A 15057-nucleotide genomic window follows, 5' to 3' on the forward strand; every position below is an offset into this window, starting at 1 on the left:
ATGTTGCGAAATGTCTTTGATAAAGTTCTTATTGGATTTAGAATTAAATTGTTGGTTATGATTCTGATGTTGCCATATTTCAAAACTTCATTATTTTATATTAAATGTTACTAAATAAAGTGAACAATTAGGACAATCATTAGATTTAAATTATAATTTTATGTTTGTTTAATTTAACAATGAAATCTATTAAAATATAATATACAATCATTAATAACAGCGTCAAATATACGAAATGTTACAACATCGCAATAGTTAATCGTGTTTATTATTTAATTTTATCTACTTCTATTAAAAATTAAATTTAATAATAGATATGATTGTACTAATTTCAAAAATATTAAATTGAAAATATTTTTAAATTTCAAAATTTTTTGGCTACTTTATGCCATGCGCAGTTTTGCAGTCTACAGGTGGTTCAGTTTTGAAGTTATTATTGTACAGATTTTTTCTGTATTTATTTTCAATAAACAAAACAATAAACAAATATGTAACAAATAAGCTCAGTGTTTCTGATTCCACTTTTTATTATTGGTGTGACTTTTACCTAAAACGTCACAAAAAATAGCGGGAAAACACCAAACCTAGGCAAAAATGAACAAAGAACAGCTAGCCCAAGTTGAAAAACTCTTTTCCGAAGTTTCAAAGAACATACAATGTTCTATCTGGTAAGTGTCATTAACAAAAAATCAAACAAATGTTAAGTCAAACAATTGCAGTCACAAAACAGTCACCGAGTCGTCTGTGGACTTGATCTGCAACCACATATTCTGTCAAACATGTTTCAACAAATCAACAAAACGAAAATGCCAGGTCTGCCAAAAAGACTTAAAACTAAAAAGAAATCATGCCTGGCACAATCCAACCATCGATAACCTGGGGTCAACCTTCCTTCAGTTCTGCAATAAAATCAAAACAAACCATAATGTGTCATGTAAGTATAATCCTCAATGTATTACTCAAATTAACGCTGATTATTGCAGTAATTCCCGAACCACAGGACTCTGACAGCGACCCGGACATTATCAGCTTGACAAAACCTGCGGAAGGTAAGCCCCGAAGGACCTACACAAGGAAAAGCAAAGATCTCAACTCCAGCAATAAAGAAAACTCCTTCAATGCCCTCTTAGATGACCTTAACGTGTCGCAAAAACGCAATAGACGCAGTAAAGAGGCACTAGCAGTGAACAAATTGTCTGTGATTGAGTGGCTGTCTAGCACAAAGAACAGGTTTGACATACTAACGCAGACGCAACAGCTTGTGGACGATTGCTTGGACGTTGAGGGGCCCTCACCCTCAATTTCACAATTGCCTAAGGTGCTTCTGGATGGTAACAGAAAGAGGTGCAAGTCTTTGGAGGTGAAAATTGAGACCCTACCTGATAATGTTAAGAGGCACACCATTTGCACTGACATACCAGTTGAACAAAATTACGCGATGGAGAATGTGAGTACTGAGGAACTGATCAAAAGAGCTGAGGCTAAGGTTATAGAGAACCTGATTGAGGATGAGTATTTGGACAAGTTGGAGGCTGAAATGAAGGAGGTGGGCACCAACAGCAGTGTGAGCCCATCAGGCTGGGACAGGATGAAGGACATCAATGCCAAGATATCCAGGAAGTCTGCCAAGAAACTCAAGGTGGAACTGAATAAGGGCACAGCCAGCGAAGCTGGACGCAAACGTGATGAGTCTGACAAGAGAATTGCCGTTGAACAAGCTATGAAAAGCGACAACAATGTAATTCGAATTTTATTAGAAGAACAGTACAGTCCACAAGACATATGTGCATCACCAGATGACAATAATTTACAGAGACAGATAGGCACAATACATACAATTCTCAAAAAATGTATAGCACGTTTGGAAAAAAAAAAACGCCTAACTGCGTCAGAGAGTTTGTTACTTTCTGATTTAAAAGGCTGTGAGAAACAAGTGTCACAACTACAATTACCAAATGAAATAATTAATTCAACACAAAAAGGCATCCAAAGAGTATCAAACACATCAGAAAAAGGCACCTCCACCAGCCCAAATTTGACTGAAACTGGTTGTCAAACTGCTGAAAATGAAACAAATCAAATAGATGTGCCAGTTATATCAAATAAAATTACTACGAGTCAAAAGAGTGTGCAAACGTGCAAAACTTTAGTAAAAAGCACACAAACTAGTCAAAACGTTAAAGAAAATGGAGTCCAAACAATTGTATATAAGACATGTGAACAACACACCCAAACTAATTTACAATCACTAAATAAAACGGTACAAACCGAAGTCTGCAAAGTCACCGAAAGAAAACCTCAAGGTTCGAACGACGGATGGGACGTGGGAAACTTCAGTTCGCAGGAAATAGCCGCCCTAGAAGCCAAACTGCAGGACAAACCGGACATATTAAAGATATCACCGATAACTGTGCCTGATTTCAACAGACAGAAGTCCACGCCCAACGTGCTGTCGAGCGATTCGTTGGATAATTACAACATCAATTCGCAGGAGATCGTCACCCGGGCTCTGATACATGATGAACCGCAGTCGAAGAAGCCGAAGTCCCACAAGAGGCCGATGGTCATCGACTCGGACAGCGAGGAGGGGATACCGCGTAAAAAGGCGTGTTCAAAATTTTTGAGGACCAATCTGAGCATCAAGTTTGACTCGCAGGAAAGTGAGGAGGTCGATTATGATGTAAGTAGTTGGACTATGTTGTTGAGGGGGTTTAAATAATATTTTTTTGCAATAGGATTGTCTGGATAAAATAATGAAGATGTACGATAATCCGCCCAATGAAGAAGTAGCGGAGCCTCCAAGGAACGTGGATGAGGAAGCAAAAGTTTCTGAAACTAGTAATGTTTTATTGGAAAGATTACCCAGTTCTGGTAAGCTTGATGATGACAATTACTTCGACGAAAATTGTCTGTCTAAACTAGATAAGGACATAGAAGAATTCGAGAGGTCGTCCAAAAACATCAACACAGACATTTCGGACATAATCTACGAGACAGAACAACCAGAACCACCGAAAAAGGCTAAAGGTAGAAAACCAAAAGGCCTGGGTAAAAACAAGTTATTACAACATGATTTTAAAGAAGTCATGGACGTAAAAATTGAACATAAAGATAATGTTGCCACTAAAATTAATAAAGACATTACCCATTTTAATGATGACATGGACATAGAAATTCAAAACAACGGTAATGCACCCACTTCATCTAACAACTCGCCTAAAATTAACATCTTACAAAACATCTTGTTGTCCGCAGAAATTTCAGCGTCAGATCACGAAGACGACGACGACGACGAGGACGTCATCGAGTGCACACCACCGCATTTACCCGAAAGGTACTTAAATATTTAAATTACTGGCAGCTTCATTGGTTGATCATTTTGCAGAAACGCATCTCAGTCTCTAAACACGGACGATTTTGCAATTGCCCTTCCGCCTCCGGCGGAATTCTGCGACGATCCGCCCCCGGCCGAATTCTGCGATGATCCGCCGCCGGTAACGCCTCCCAATCAATCTCAACCCACTTCCCAAGCGTTGAACACCTTGAACAGGAAGGGGAGCCTTCCGGAAATCAATTCCCGTACCAGCACACCTAGTTCAAAAGACCACAAACCGGACTTGCCGTTTTCGCCCATTTTCTCGCAGATCAGGAACAAACTGGCCAGCCAACCGTTGGACACGCCCAAGGGTAAAAAGGGAATGTTGAGCTCCATTCCGGGGCAAAGAAGTATGTTTAGTTATGTGCAGCAGTCGCCGAGTACGTCCTTCAGTAACGTCAGCCAGGAAAACCTCAATAGTAGCATCGGCAGTAAGCCGATGGTTACAGCAACGAGGTTGGACAAAATGCAGCTTCTGACCATTTCGACGTTGGCCCACAGGAAGCTGGTCACTTTCTCGCCCACCTACAGTGAGTCTGTGACTCACTTAATAGCCAACGTTGACGAAAACAACTGCGTGGAGGAGCACACCATGAAGTTTATTCTGGCTGTTGCTTCAGGGGCTTGGGTTTTGAACTATAATTGGGTCAAGGACTCCCTGGCGCAGAACAGGCTCGTTCCAGAAGTAAAAAAGTTATTTTTAATGTTGGTACTGTAAATAATTGTTTGTTTACTTTAGGCTCCTTATGAGGTGCTGGATGGAACTGGCATTGCTGGCCCAAAGATCGCAAGACTTTCGAGGCTAACTAGGCCTTTGTTCAAGGGCTTCAAGTTTTGTTGTTTGCCCCCTTTCCAGTCCGCAGTGAAGGACGACGTGGAGGTACATTGACAACCTAAAATTAAACCTAACAATTATCAATATATCTGTTGCAGAAAGTCATCAAATTATTAGACGGAAAAGTCGTTCCAGACTTGAATTCGATGAACAACTTTGGGGACGGTTTGCATGGAATAATCGTGTCCGAAATTGTCGGAACTCAAGACTTCGAAATCTACGAAAGTAAGTTGCCATTTGATGGCCCTGACACCACTAAATGTCCATTTTTGCAGAATACCTCGAAAAGTACAGATGTATAACGGTTGATTTGGAGTGGATCAGTAAATCGGTGGCTCAATACAAATTGACCAGCGTCAGGCCATTTTTGTTGTGCTCCGAAGATTATCTTTCCCAGTTAAGATATCCTCAAGAGTTATTGGAGGAGGTGCCATTGAGTGGAACTGAAGATGACCTTTAATTTTTTTTTGCCATAAGAAGTTTAATTTTATTTTGTTTTCAGAATTTTATTATGTTAACCATTAAACTTTATCACTAACTGTTTTTTAAATTCCATTGTACTGTGGAGTGAAGTTGGACCACTTAAGTCCAATATCTTATTTTTCTCAGTTATCATTAGAAGTTATTGGAGGAAGTGTCATTAAGTAGAATTGAGGAAGAGCCGTGCCATATGAAGTTTTATTTTATTTTTCAGAATTTTATTATGTTGACCATAAAACTTTATCACTTTAACTGCTGTTTAAATTTCTTTATCTTCCAGAGTGAAGTTAGGGTCTAATAACTTCAAAGTTAACCAACTCTCAAGAGTTATTGGAGGTGCAATTAAGTGGAACCGGGAAAGGGAAAACCCTTTAGTAATCTCTTACCATATAATATTTCAGAATTTTATTATTTTAATCATAAAACTTTATCACTTTAACTTTTGTTTAAATTTTCTTGTACACTGAAATGAATTTGGATACCTTAGGTCCATTAACTTTATCCCAGTTACGTTATCCTCAAGATCTGTTGGAGGAGGTACCATTAGGTGGAACTGAAGAGGACCGTTAAACTATTTTTTGCTATAAAGTTTTATTTCAATTCATTTTCCACATTTTTTTGTTATTTTAACCATTAACTTTATTAATTTAACTGTTGTTTAAATTACCTTGCCCTCCACAGTGAACTTAGGTCTAATAACTTATCTTTCCCAGTTAATAAATCCCCAGGAGTTATTGGAGAGGGCTAAGTGGAACTGAAAAAGACCCTTAAGCTATTTTATTTTTCAGAAGTATATTATGTTAATCATTGAACTTTTAACTTAAATTATTTAAATTTCCTTGTACTCCAGAGTGAAGTTAGGTGTCTTAGGCCCAATAACTTTAGAAAACGGTACTCCCTCATGATAAAAGTTATCGTAACTCTCCGTAACTGCTATAGTAAAATTCAACTTCCTTCCAATCTTCTGACTAATAAAAGACGTGAACAAGGCGGCAACAATTTGAGGCACTGGTTCTAGGGGTAATTCCGTCCCGTCCAAAGACCGTTTGACGTTCTGCCCTTTCTTCAATTTCTGGACCAGGTCTAAAGACAGTTGGCACAAATTGGTGGCGATTCCTTTGCCTCCGTACTCGGGTAAGGTGGCTAGGAACATGAGTTCCAGCAAACAATCAACGTTGCACAGCTCAAAAAGGTCGCAAATTGCGTCGGCGTCTCTCATGTACTGTACCACACCTCTGGACGACGAGTACTTGCAGGAACGTGCGAAGTTTTCGAAATACGTGCCTTCCCCTTCGTTGTTTTTCACCTAGAATACAACTTTTATAGAATAAAAATAATCATATAAACTCCCAAGACGGTTACTTGTATTTTATTGAATGAAATTCCCACAACTTTATCAGTTGTAACATCCACAGCGATAACAGACATTCCATCTTTTGCGGTTCTCAGTGTGAGCTCCTCCAATTCGGGTACTGCTTGGGGGTTCTGCGGTAAACCGACAGCGTTGCACACGTTCTCGTATTTATAGAATGAATTTTTCATGCATTCAAGTGCACTTTCTAAATATTCTTTTGTTAATAATTGGTATCTGATTTTGCCTGGAATATCAATGATATAAATTATGTAAACACAGATAAAAGGTTAATCAACTTTCATGGGTTACAGTACAATATTTTTTAAATTTCTGTAGGCCGCCAGACGTTAAAAAATAATTTACATACCATTATCGCTTGTTGGCCAAGTATCCATAGTAACAACCTTGTAACTGGGAACGAAATGAGACCGTTATCTTAGAATTGGTTTTGCTAGTTATCACTATTAGAAATATTAAACAATTATTCTTTAATTCGATAAGCTGTACGTGTACGGTACGTGTTGGAACTCAATGCGATAATGGAACTACGTTCAATTAAAGAATGTAATTTGAATAATCACTGTACATGTACCAACAATTAGATCCCCACTACATTATTGTGATTGATGAATATCGAAATCGTTTACTTCCCAGTTTTATAGACGTGTTTACTTTTATTCCGACTCCAATTGCATTTTTATCAATAACACTCTTGTATGTATACTAAATTAATGGCCATAAAAACAATCTTATCTTGATACATGTTCAAATCTCTCGATAAAAATTCCACCAAAATGAATAAAGGTTATGTCTATTTATAAAAAGTCTTAATAAACTAAATAATATCTGTTTATCACTTACGCGAATATTTTTAGTTTAGTTTGCTATTGCTGGTGAACAACATTCACTCCAAAATGTCTCACCTACCCGACACTTTCGTGCCAGGCTTCCACGATGAAGAGGCCGTACGAAAAATGGAGTACCGGGAACTGGGCAACACCGGATTGAGAGTGTCCAAACTTGCTTTTGGCACGGGCGTCTTCTCCTATTTTTATGGGTGAGTGCTGATCAATTTTCTGCCTTGCCAATGATTTACTTGTTATTAGTCAGGGTACTCTCGAGGAATGGAAGGCGGCCCTCCACGCCGCCATAAAAAGCGGCATCAATTTCATAGACACCGGCCCATGGTACGGACATGGGGAGTCCGAGGAGGCTTTGGGATACGTAAATTTGTTCGTCACACAATTTTCACCCAACTCTTAGTGATTTATTTTGCAGTGCTTGCAAGGTATCCCCCGGAAGGCTTACTATATGGCCACCAAAGTGGGCAGATACGAAGCCGACCTGAAGAAACGCTTCGACTTCTCGGCCAAAAAGACGAAGGAAAGCATCGAGTTATCCCTGAAGAGGATGCAGCTGGACTACGTCGACCTCCTGCAAGTGCACGACGTGGAATTTGCTCCGAGCATTGATGTAATACTCAATGAAACTCTTCCGACAGTCGCTGAAATAGTACAATCGGGAAAAGTTAAACACATTGGGATAACCGGATATCCTGTTTCAGTTTTGGCCGAAATTGTTGAGAAAAGTACCGTCAAAATAGAAACTATTTTGAGCTACACCAGACTCACACTTATTGACCACACTCTTGTGGATTTCTTGCCACAGTTTCAAGTGAGGGTTTTTTAATTAATGTTTCCGGTCCATTTAAGTTAATTTATTTTAGGGTTTGGGCGTGATTAACGCAGCAGTTAATGGAATGGGTCTTTTGAGCTCTTACGGTACTATGGATTGGCATCCGGCTCAACAGCATATTAAGGATGTTTGCAAAGAAGCCAGAGATTATTGTGTGGCACAAAACGTGGAGTTAGGAAAACTGGCAGTTTATTACAGTTTACAACAGTCTGGACCTCACACTACCCTTGTTGGAATTAACAATTTAAAAGTACTGAATTGTAACTTGGATGTTTTACATAACGGACTCAACGACAAAGAAAAAGAAGTCCTTAAATATTTACAAAATAAGTACGATGTAGATTTTTCGTTCTGTTTGTTTGTTAATTTTCATTGTTTGTTTCAGCGTTTTCAATAAGTTGGAGAAAAACTGTAACTGGGAAAACGTCGAAGTTAACGAATACAAAAAAGCAATACAATCATAATTAGTTGCGTTTAATATAATGGAAATAAACGTCATATATAAGAAAAATTTGTTTGATTTAAAACCTTTTAATCCACAACTGAATCAATAAAACAAAGACAAGAATATCATGTATGTTAATTTATTCAAGATTAAATAAAAGTCTAACCATAAATTGCCATACAAATAATTTATCACAGCTCAGCATAAATATATTTGTTCTCTATCATTGGACCATCTTAGAGGTCATAGACACTTTCGTTGAGCACCTTCAGATTCTCAAACAGTTTAATATTCTCCCAGAACTGCATTCTGTCCTTGTGCAAACCCAATTTCATTTTGTACTTCGGTCCAGCAATTTTGCAGCCCCCCATGTTCATGTATCTCAAGTTCTTGTCGGTACTGTTTTCAAAATTATCCAGTTTTAGCCAGGCACTCTTTGGCGTGCCGAGGGTGGCGAAATTAGTCCAGAACCACACCAAGCTTTCGCTCATCCTTAGGTCGTGCCCGTAGAGATTTTTATTGAAAAGGGCTGGCGATTTGAATAAGTAGACGAGCTCATCGCAGTGTGAAACGCCCCATTGATATGGAAACGTTTCGTTTGTACCTGCGAAGGGTTCACCGTATGAAAACGTTCCTTTGTAGTCAAAATTGTAGAACCAAATGTCCTTGTGGTTGAAGTACTTGTGATACAAAGCTGCCTGGTACGACGAGTAAGCAAAGGCACGGTCGGTGTAAAGCTAAAAACGTCTTATTTAGTGTCCGGCTAGACTTAATTCTGTTGTGTGTACTCACGTCTATTAATCCTTGAACGTGCTCAGTTTTGTTGAAATCTACCGCACCATTTTGGAAGTAGTACCGCCTAACTTTTGGCCAAATTTCCGGTATGTCTTTGTCAAAAACACTCATTTTAAAAGCCGCGAGAAGAGGCATCAGTACGTCAAAACGTTTGCTTAGTTCAGTTCTGGTTTGTGACTGTCTGATCAAAGCTGAAAAATCAACCAAAACAATTAAACCAAAGACATTTTTGTTAACTCACCTTCAGCTCTGATCAACCCTTCGTTTTGTACGAGTCCGATGATCCAAGGCACGTTTCTAAAGTCCCCATTTTCCACGTATTCTTTGGGTGTCTTGGTGATGAATGGATCTGGGTTATTCTTGGTCATGGTTTCAACGGATGGTACGTAAACATTCAACGGATCTATTGAGAACAACTACAAAACCACATTTGTCTAGCTTTCCAATCTTGAAATTACCTTAAACATGTCGTTGCTATCGACCAAAACATCGGCCTTTACTTCCCTCAGACAGGTAATCATCTCCGTGTTGGTACCGTTTATATTACAACCGACCAGTTTTGATTGGTATTTGGTGATCAAAAGCTGTTCCTTTTTTACTGGTGAAGCCCAAAGGGCAAACGCAGTGCCACTTTGACTTATGGCCCGGTGGAACAAGTCTAAAACATGTTTAATTTAATTAAGAAGGAAATGGTGATGAACAGGATTGTTTACTTTTGGAAAGGGGACTTAGCATGTGATAATGAACACTGGCACCACCGGCACTTTGTCCAAAAATAGTTACTGAGTTGGAGTTGCCACCAAAATGCTTGACGTTGGCCTTGACCCAATTTAAAACAGCAACCTGATCCTTCAATCCGTAGTTACCCGGAGCAGCATCATCGTTGGTGCTCAGGAAACCTAAGGTATAAAGTTAGGAGCGGTGTTTTGAAGGTTTTTAAGTTTTACTTGCCCATAACTCCTAGCCTGTAGTTAAAGGTGACCAACACGACGTTCTGGTCCATAAAATATTCAGGACCCAAATAATCGGTACTGCTGTAGCCGGCGAAGAAGCCACCCCAATGTATAAAAACCATAACCGGTAAAAGTTCACTCCTGTCCACATTTCTTTTTGGCCTGATCTGCGGCGTAAACACGTTCAAATACAAACAGTCCTCTTGACCCTCCACCCTCGGATTCCCGAACAGATAGTTCTTTTGGATGCAGTGCGACGCATCCTGCGTAGCGTCCAATATTCCCGTCCACGGCTCCAACTTTTGGGGACTCTTAAAGGAAAACACCTGGTGCTGACCAGTTTCATTCTCCTCGAAAAACTTACTTTGAATCTGAGTTCGCCCAACGGCGGCCTGGCGTAGGGTATGCCGGTGAACGAGAAGTAGTTGCGACCGTTACGGCTCAGTCTGGTGGAGCCGCGCACGTTGCCCAGCTCCGTTTCGACGATCGGCTCCTCTTGGTGGGCCGTGACGGCGGCGAGGAACAACACGAGTGCCGCGAGCATCTTCTGGACACTGTGGAAACATTCGCGCAAGAAATTTCGGTCAGTACGTGTTGTTTTCGATAACGGTGGACGAATCGATAACCTTTTCGCATTCGATGTGCATTCAAAAGTGGAAAGGAGAGAGTCGGATATCTTGCTTCGTGTGGAAGTTCGATGGAGATGATTTGTAACGGAATGATTGCGAAGAAAACTCTTGTTTCGTCTGGTTTTTATCGATCAATATGTTATCTGTCATTTTTTATGTTGTTTATTATTAAAATTATCTAACATTGTTTCGTTTTAAATTCTATTTTTGTCTGCACGAGCCTATACCAATTGTTATCTAATTTTAGATGTAGTTTTTTTCGTTGTTAGACGTAGTTACTTAATTAACAGATAAAATTAAAAGCAATTTGCTTAACATGTATGAAGTAATGACTATTTGTGGGTTAAGCTTGTTTTGGTATCAATTTGTGTTAAGATATACTCAGTGACATAGAAAATAGAACACGTAGATCCGGTCATCATTTTTCATTGATTTTTGGTAAACAGTTTGGCCTAATAGTTTAGTAATTTATTAAAAATTCAGATTATCAGTACCATTTTTTTAATTAATAATGAGTTGGACATCCAAGTTAATCGAGCATTTATTGATCGCTTTGGTATTAATCTAATGAGGTATCAGTTTCGTCCTAAGGTACTTCATTCCATGCCGCCTCTATTAGACGCTGAATGTCAGCTCAAGAATGTCGAAAAACAACAGAAATACGAAGCCTTTGATGTCTCACATCTGTTCAATAGATAATAAATCCGAGGATCTTGCTGTCCTCGCAATATGACTTGTCTTGGTACTGATCTAATGTGGTACCAGTTTTATACTAAGGTACCTCATTCCATGCCACCTTTACTTGACGTTGAATGTCAGCCCAAGACCGGGGAAGAAGGGCAGAAATACGAAGTTATCTACCTTAGATGTCTCACACGTGTTCAATAGATGAGTCCGAAGAGGCAAGACATTTTCATAGGAATGTTGGAAACAATCCAAAGTAATACTCCCAATATGAAGTCTTATTGGAAAACTGTGTTTTGAAAAACAATTTAAGAATTTCTCTTTACTCCCTGGCAATTACTGTCACATATTCAACTATATAATGGAGACTCATCACTGAAGACTACCTCACTCCATTTAACATCCCATTAGCTTCACAACACTTGAAAGATGCTTGCAAGGAAACCAGAGATTATTGTCCAGCACAAAACGTGAAGCTAGGCAAACTGACAGTTTATTATAGTTTATAATAGCTTAGACCTCACATTAAGGTCGTTGGAATTAATATTTTAAAAGTTCTGAGTTGTAACTTGGATGTTTTAAACAACGGACTCAACGACAAGGAAAAAAAGTCCTTAAATATTTGCAAAATATGTAGGATGCAGATTTTTCTTTCTGTTCTTTTGTAATCCTTTATTGTTTGTTTCAGCATTTTCAACAAGTTGGAGAAGAACTATAACTGAGGAAACGTCGAACTTAACGAATACAAAAAACAATACCATTATAATTAGTTGTGTTTAATATTATGGAAATAAGCGTCATATTTAAGTAAAATTTGTCTGATTTAAAACTTTTTAAACCACAACTGGATCAATAAAATAAACACAAGAATATCATGTGTGTTAATTTATTCAAGATTAAATAAAAGTCTTCCCATAAATTGCCATACAAATAATTTATCACAGCTCAGCATAAATATATATGTTCTCTATTATTGGACCATCTTAGAGGTCATAGACACTTTCGTTGAACACCTTCTGGATTCTCAAACAGTTTAATATTCTCCCAGAACCGCATTCTGTCCTTGTGCAAACCCAATTTCATTTTGTACTTTTGTCCAGCAATTTTGCAGCCCCCCATGTTGATGTATCTTTTTGTCGGCACTGTTTTCAAAATTATCCAGTTTTAGCCAGACACTCTTTGCCGAGGGTGGCGAAATTAGTCCAGAACCACACCAAGCTTTCGTTCATTCTTAGGTCGTTATTGAAGAGGGTCGGTGATTTGAATAAGTAGACGAGCTCATCACAGTGTAAAACGCCCCATTGTTATGAAAACGTTTCGTTTGTACCTGCGGACGGTTCTCCGTATGAAAACGTTCCTTTGTAGACAAAATTTTAAACTTTGGCCCAGCAGTTTTGCACCCATTTATGTTCATAAATCTTAAGTTTCTGTCAGTACTATTATCCAGCTTTATATTGTTCGAATGGATACAAAACAATCACGTAGAGCTCTAAGACGATGCTCTTGACGTTTGTTTGTCGTTCAACCTTTTTCTGAACCTCTTTACATCATTAACGATGTTCTTCAGACCAGCCAGACTGACTGGCAAACAAAGTCTGGACTCTTAAACTTACTTAGATGGCTAAAATTTGAATATCTTTATACTATCGATGTTGGAAATGAAGGGAAGAATCTTTTAAACACTACAAAAGTGAAATGGATACTGAACTGTGTCTTCATTGTACGAATTTAACACACAAAGAGATTATAGAAGGAAAAAGTAATACCACAACTCTATTACGAACAGCCTTCAGCAACAACACACCAAATTTTGTTAAAATTCAATTACTGAATCTATGTGTTCAATGAGTATAAATTTAAAACCATAAAACTGTTTTCAAGATTGTCCAGTTATAGTCAGGCACTCTTTAGGGTGGCTAAATTGGCCAAAACCTACAGAATATACATATGTATCACAGAAACCTTGCTTTTTCTCTTGGCAATACAAAGCAATCTCGTAGAGTTCTAAGCCTAAATACTTGACGTTTGATTGTCCTTCATCCTCCTTCTAAACCACTCTACGTTAATCACGTTATTCTACAGACCACGTCCTCCAACAGACAAAGCTTCAGTTTCAATTCATCTAACTGGCAAGCAAAGAATAAACTCTTTTACCTACTTATATGGTTAAAATTGGAACACCTTTATACTAACGATGTTGGAAATGAAAGAAAGAATCCTTCAAACACAAGAAAAGTTAAATGGATACTGGACTGTGCTTTCACAGTACGAATTTAACACACATAGAGATTATAAAAGAAAAAAGCAGTACCAAAACTGTATTACAAACAACCTTCTGCAACAAAACACCAAATTTTTTAAAAATTAAACCACTTGATTTATGTGTTCATTGAATATAAATTTCGAACTATAAAATTATTTTCAAAATTGGCCAGTTTTAGTCAGGCATTCTTTAGTGTGCCAAAACCTACATAACATACACGTGTATCTCAGAAACCTTGTTTTTTCTCAAAGCAATTGTACGGGTGGATACAAAGCAATCTCATAGAGTTCTGTGTCGATGTACTTGACGTTTGTTTGTCCTTCAACCTTTTTCTAAGTTAGTCTACGTCAATCACAATTTTTTTCAGACTACGTCCTTTAACAGACAGAGCTTCAGTTCCATTTCATCTGACTGGCAAACAATGTCTAGACTCTCAAACTCAATAAGATGGTTAAAATTTGGACATCTTTATACTAACGATGTTGGAAATGGAGAAAATAATCTTTTAAACACAACAAGAGTGAAATGGATACTGAACTGTGTCTTCATTGTACGAATTTAACACCACACACAGATTACAGAAGAAAACTGTAGTACCAAAACTCTACTATGAACATTCTTCAGCAACAACACACTGAATTTTGTTAAAATTAAACCATTGAATCTATGTGTTCACTGAGTATAAATTTTAAATTATAAACTACGAGAGAAACTTAACAATAAACCTAGTTAATACGAAAGTGAAAACAACAACAACTGTTTTTGAAAATCTCACAGAAATATATTAATATTTATGTGTCTACAACTCCAAAAAACAACAATTAAACTGAAGAACTACGTCCAAAGGCAAAATTTCTCATAAACATTGACGTTTTTAAAGGAAAAAAGAGTAATGACTTACCCGGTAGAATGGCAATTATGTAGTTCTAATCGCTTGCACGCTTATGATCTTTGACACAGCCCCAACGTTCCGTACTCAAGACGCGAATCGTACTGGTTAAGCCGACGATGTCCCTTTTATAAATAAATCGATTTACGATTGCTCTCCCGCAAAATCATTCATACATTTTATGCGATGCGTTTGTTTTCGTCTTGGCTTGTTTTCGCAAAAATGTTTGTTAATGGACGAACCATTGGCACACTGACACGATTCGATTGAGGGTGCTCCCGTTTTAAAGTTGTGGATTAGATTTCGTTGTTTTTCTTTCTACGAAAATTAATGGATTAATCTTTGACATAGTTCCTAGACGATCGGTTTAATCATCGGGATTGCAACGAATGTATCGTGCAGACATGAACAAGCCAGTGTTTATGTTGCAGCAAATCATCGAATCGACATTGACTCGAATCCGTTTTATTTAGATGTGTGACGAGATAAAAATGTTTTCCATTCAGGCGAACCTCAGACAAAATACATTGTTTATTTTAGTTAATGCACGATAATGGAGGATTTGCGAAAAAAACATGTTTTTTATTGTTCACTTGCATCAAAAACATTTTAGTGAAAAGTTGCAACTTTTCTAAAAACAAAAACCCGTCCATAAATCA

General features: G+C 38.0%; 4 protein-coding genes across 6 annotated transcripts; 2 read left to right on the plus strand and 2 right to left on the minus strand.

Annotated features, from left to right (window-relative positions):
* The first annotated feature begins 99 nt into the window (after positions 1 to 99).
* On the plus strand, positions 100 to 4943 carry LOC109604354 (uncharacterized). 2 transcript variants are annotated; one of them, XM_049966523.1, is made up of 9 exons: positions 100 to 668; positions 720 to 934; positions 984 to 2680; positions 2736 to 3186; positions 3256 to 3334; positions 3386 to 4061; positions 4116 to 4256; positions 4310 to 4436; positions 4487 to 4943. In XM_049966523.1, the coding sequence occupies exons 1-9, from the start codon at positions 595 to 597 to the stop codon at positions 4669 to 4671; spliced, it is 3645 nt and encodes a 1214-aa protein (XP_049822480.1). In that variant the 5' UTR covers positions 100 to 594; the 3' UTR covers positions 4672 to 4943. The 2 variants fall into 2 exon arrangements, with proteins under 2 accessions (XP_049822480.1, XP_019876432.2); XM_020020873.2 differs by having other exon boundaries at positions 2736 to 3334.
* Positions 4944 to 5453: 510 nt separating this feature from the next.
* LOC109604376 (uncharacterized) lies at positions 5454 to 7030 on the minus strand. Its single transcript, XM_020020900.2, has 4 exons — positions 6907 to 7030; positions 6413 to 6456; positions 6054 to 6289; positions 5454 to 5997 (listed from the first exon to the last, which is right to left on the minus strand). Exons 2-4 carry the CDS (start codon positions 6438 to 6440, stop codon positions 5521 to 5523), a joined length of 741 nt encoding a protein of 246 aa, XP_019876459.1. The 5' UTR covers positions 6441 to 6456; positions 6907 to 7030; the 3' UTR covers positions 5454 to 5520.
* On the plus strand, positions 6960 to 8251 carry LOC109604375 (uncharacterized). Its single transcript, XM_020020898.2, has 5 exons — positions 6960 to 7102; positions 7152 to 7269; positions 7324 to 7719; positions 7772 to 8070; positions 8126 to 8251. Exons 1-5 carry the CDS (start codon positions 6960 to 6962, stop codon positions 8202 to 8204), a joined length of 1035 nt encoding a protein of 344 aa, XP_019876457.2. The 3' UTR covers positions 8205 to 8251.
* Positions 8252 to 8308: 57 nt separating this feature from the next.
* LOC109604377 (juvenile hormone esterase-like) lies at positions 8309 to 14563 on the minus strand. 2 transcript variants are annotated; one of them, XM_020020901.2, is made up of 8 exons: positions 14411 to 14563; positions 10298 to 10487; positions 9932 to 10244; positions 9694 to 9879; positions 9439 to 9638; positions 9222 to 9396; positions 8978 to 9171; positions 8309 to 8922 (listed from the first exon to the last, which is right to left on the minus strand). In XM_020020901.2, exons 2-8 carry the CDS (start codon positions 10475 to 10477, stop codon positions 8422 to 8424), a joined length of 1749 nt encoding a protein of 582 aa, XP_019876460.2. In that variant the 5' UTR covers positions 10478 to 10487; positions 14411 to 14563; the 3' UTR covers positions 8309 to 8421. The 2 variants fall into 2 exon arrangements, with proteins under 2 accessions (XP_019876460.2, XP_049822482.1); XM_049966525.1 differs by lacking the exon at positions 14411 to 14563 and adding an exon at positions 10560 to 10691.
* Positions 14564 to 15057: the final 494 nt, after the last annotated feature.

The sequence above is a fragment of the Aethina tumida genome, chromosome 4 (assembly GCF_024364675.1).
Source record: "Aethina tumida isolate Nest 87 chromosome 4, icAetTumi1.1, whole genome shotgun sequence".
NCBI classification, from domain to species: domain Eukaryota; kingdom Metazoa; phylum Arthropoda; class Insecta; order Coleoptera; family Nitidulidae; genus Aethina; species Aethina tumida.

Coding starts and splice junctions, on each gene's coding strand:
- LOC109604354 (XM_020020873.2), top strand. CDS start 595: ATGAACAAAGAACAGCTAGCCCAAGTTGAAAAACTCTTTTCCGAAGTT. Junction 935..983: donor AACAAACCATAATGTGTCAT/GTAAGTATAATC, acceptor TGATTATTGCAG/TAATTCCCGAACCACAGGAC. Junction 4,062..4,115: donor AGAACAGGCTCGTTCCAGAA/GTAAAAAAGTTA, acceptor TGTTTACTTTAG/GCTCCTTATGAGGTGCTGGA.
- LOC109604376 (XM_020020900.2), bottom strand. CDS start 6,440: ATGGATACTTGGCCAACAAGCGATAATG. Junction 6,290..6,412: donor TTGGCCAACAAGCGATAATG/GTATGTAAATTA, acceptor TTGATATTCCAG/GCAAAATCAGATACCAATTA. Junction 5,998..6,053: donor TTTCATTCAATAAAATACAA/GTAACCGTCTTG, acceptor GTTGTATTCTAG/GTGAAAAACAACGAAGGGGA.
- LOC109604375 (XM_020020898.2), top strand. CDS start 6,960: ATGTCTCACCTACCCGACACTTTCGTGCCAGGCTTCCACGATGAAGAG. Junction 7,103..7,151: donor GTCTTCTCCTATTTTTATGG/GTGAGTGCTGAT, acceptor ACTTGTTATTAG/TCAGGGTACTCTCGAGGAAT. Junction 7,720..7,771: donor ATTTCTTGCCACAGTTTCAA/GTGAGGGTTTTT, acceptor AATTTATTTTAG/GGTTTGGGCGTGATTAACGC.
- LOC109604377 (XM_020020901.2), bottom strand. CDS start 10,477: ATGCTCGCGGCACTCGTGTTGTTCCTCGCCGCCGTCACGGCCCACCAA. Junction 9,639..9,693: donor GCTAAGTCCCCTTTCCAAAA/GTAAACAATCCT, acceptor AACATGTTTTAG/ACTTGTTCCACCGGGCCATA. Junction 9,172..9,221: donor AGGGTTGATCAGAGCTGAAG/GTGAGTTAACAA, acceptor TTGATTTTTCAG/CTTTGATCAGACAGTCACAA.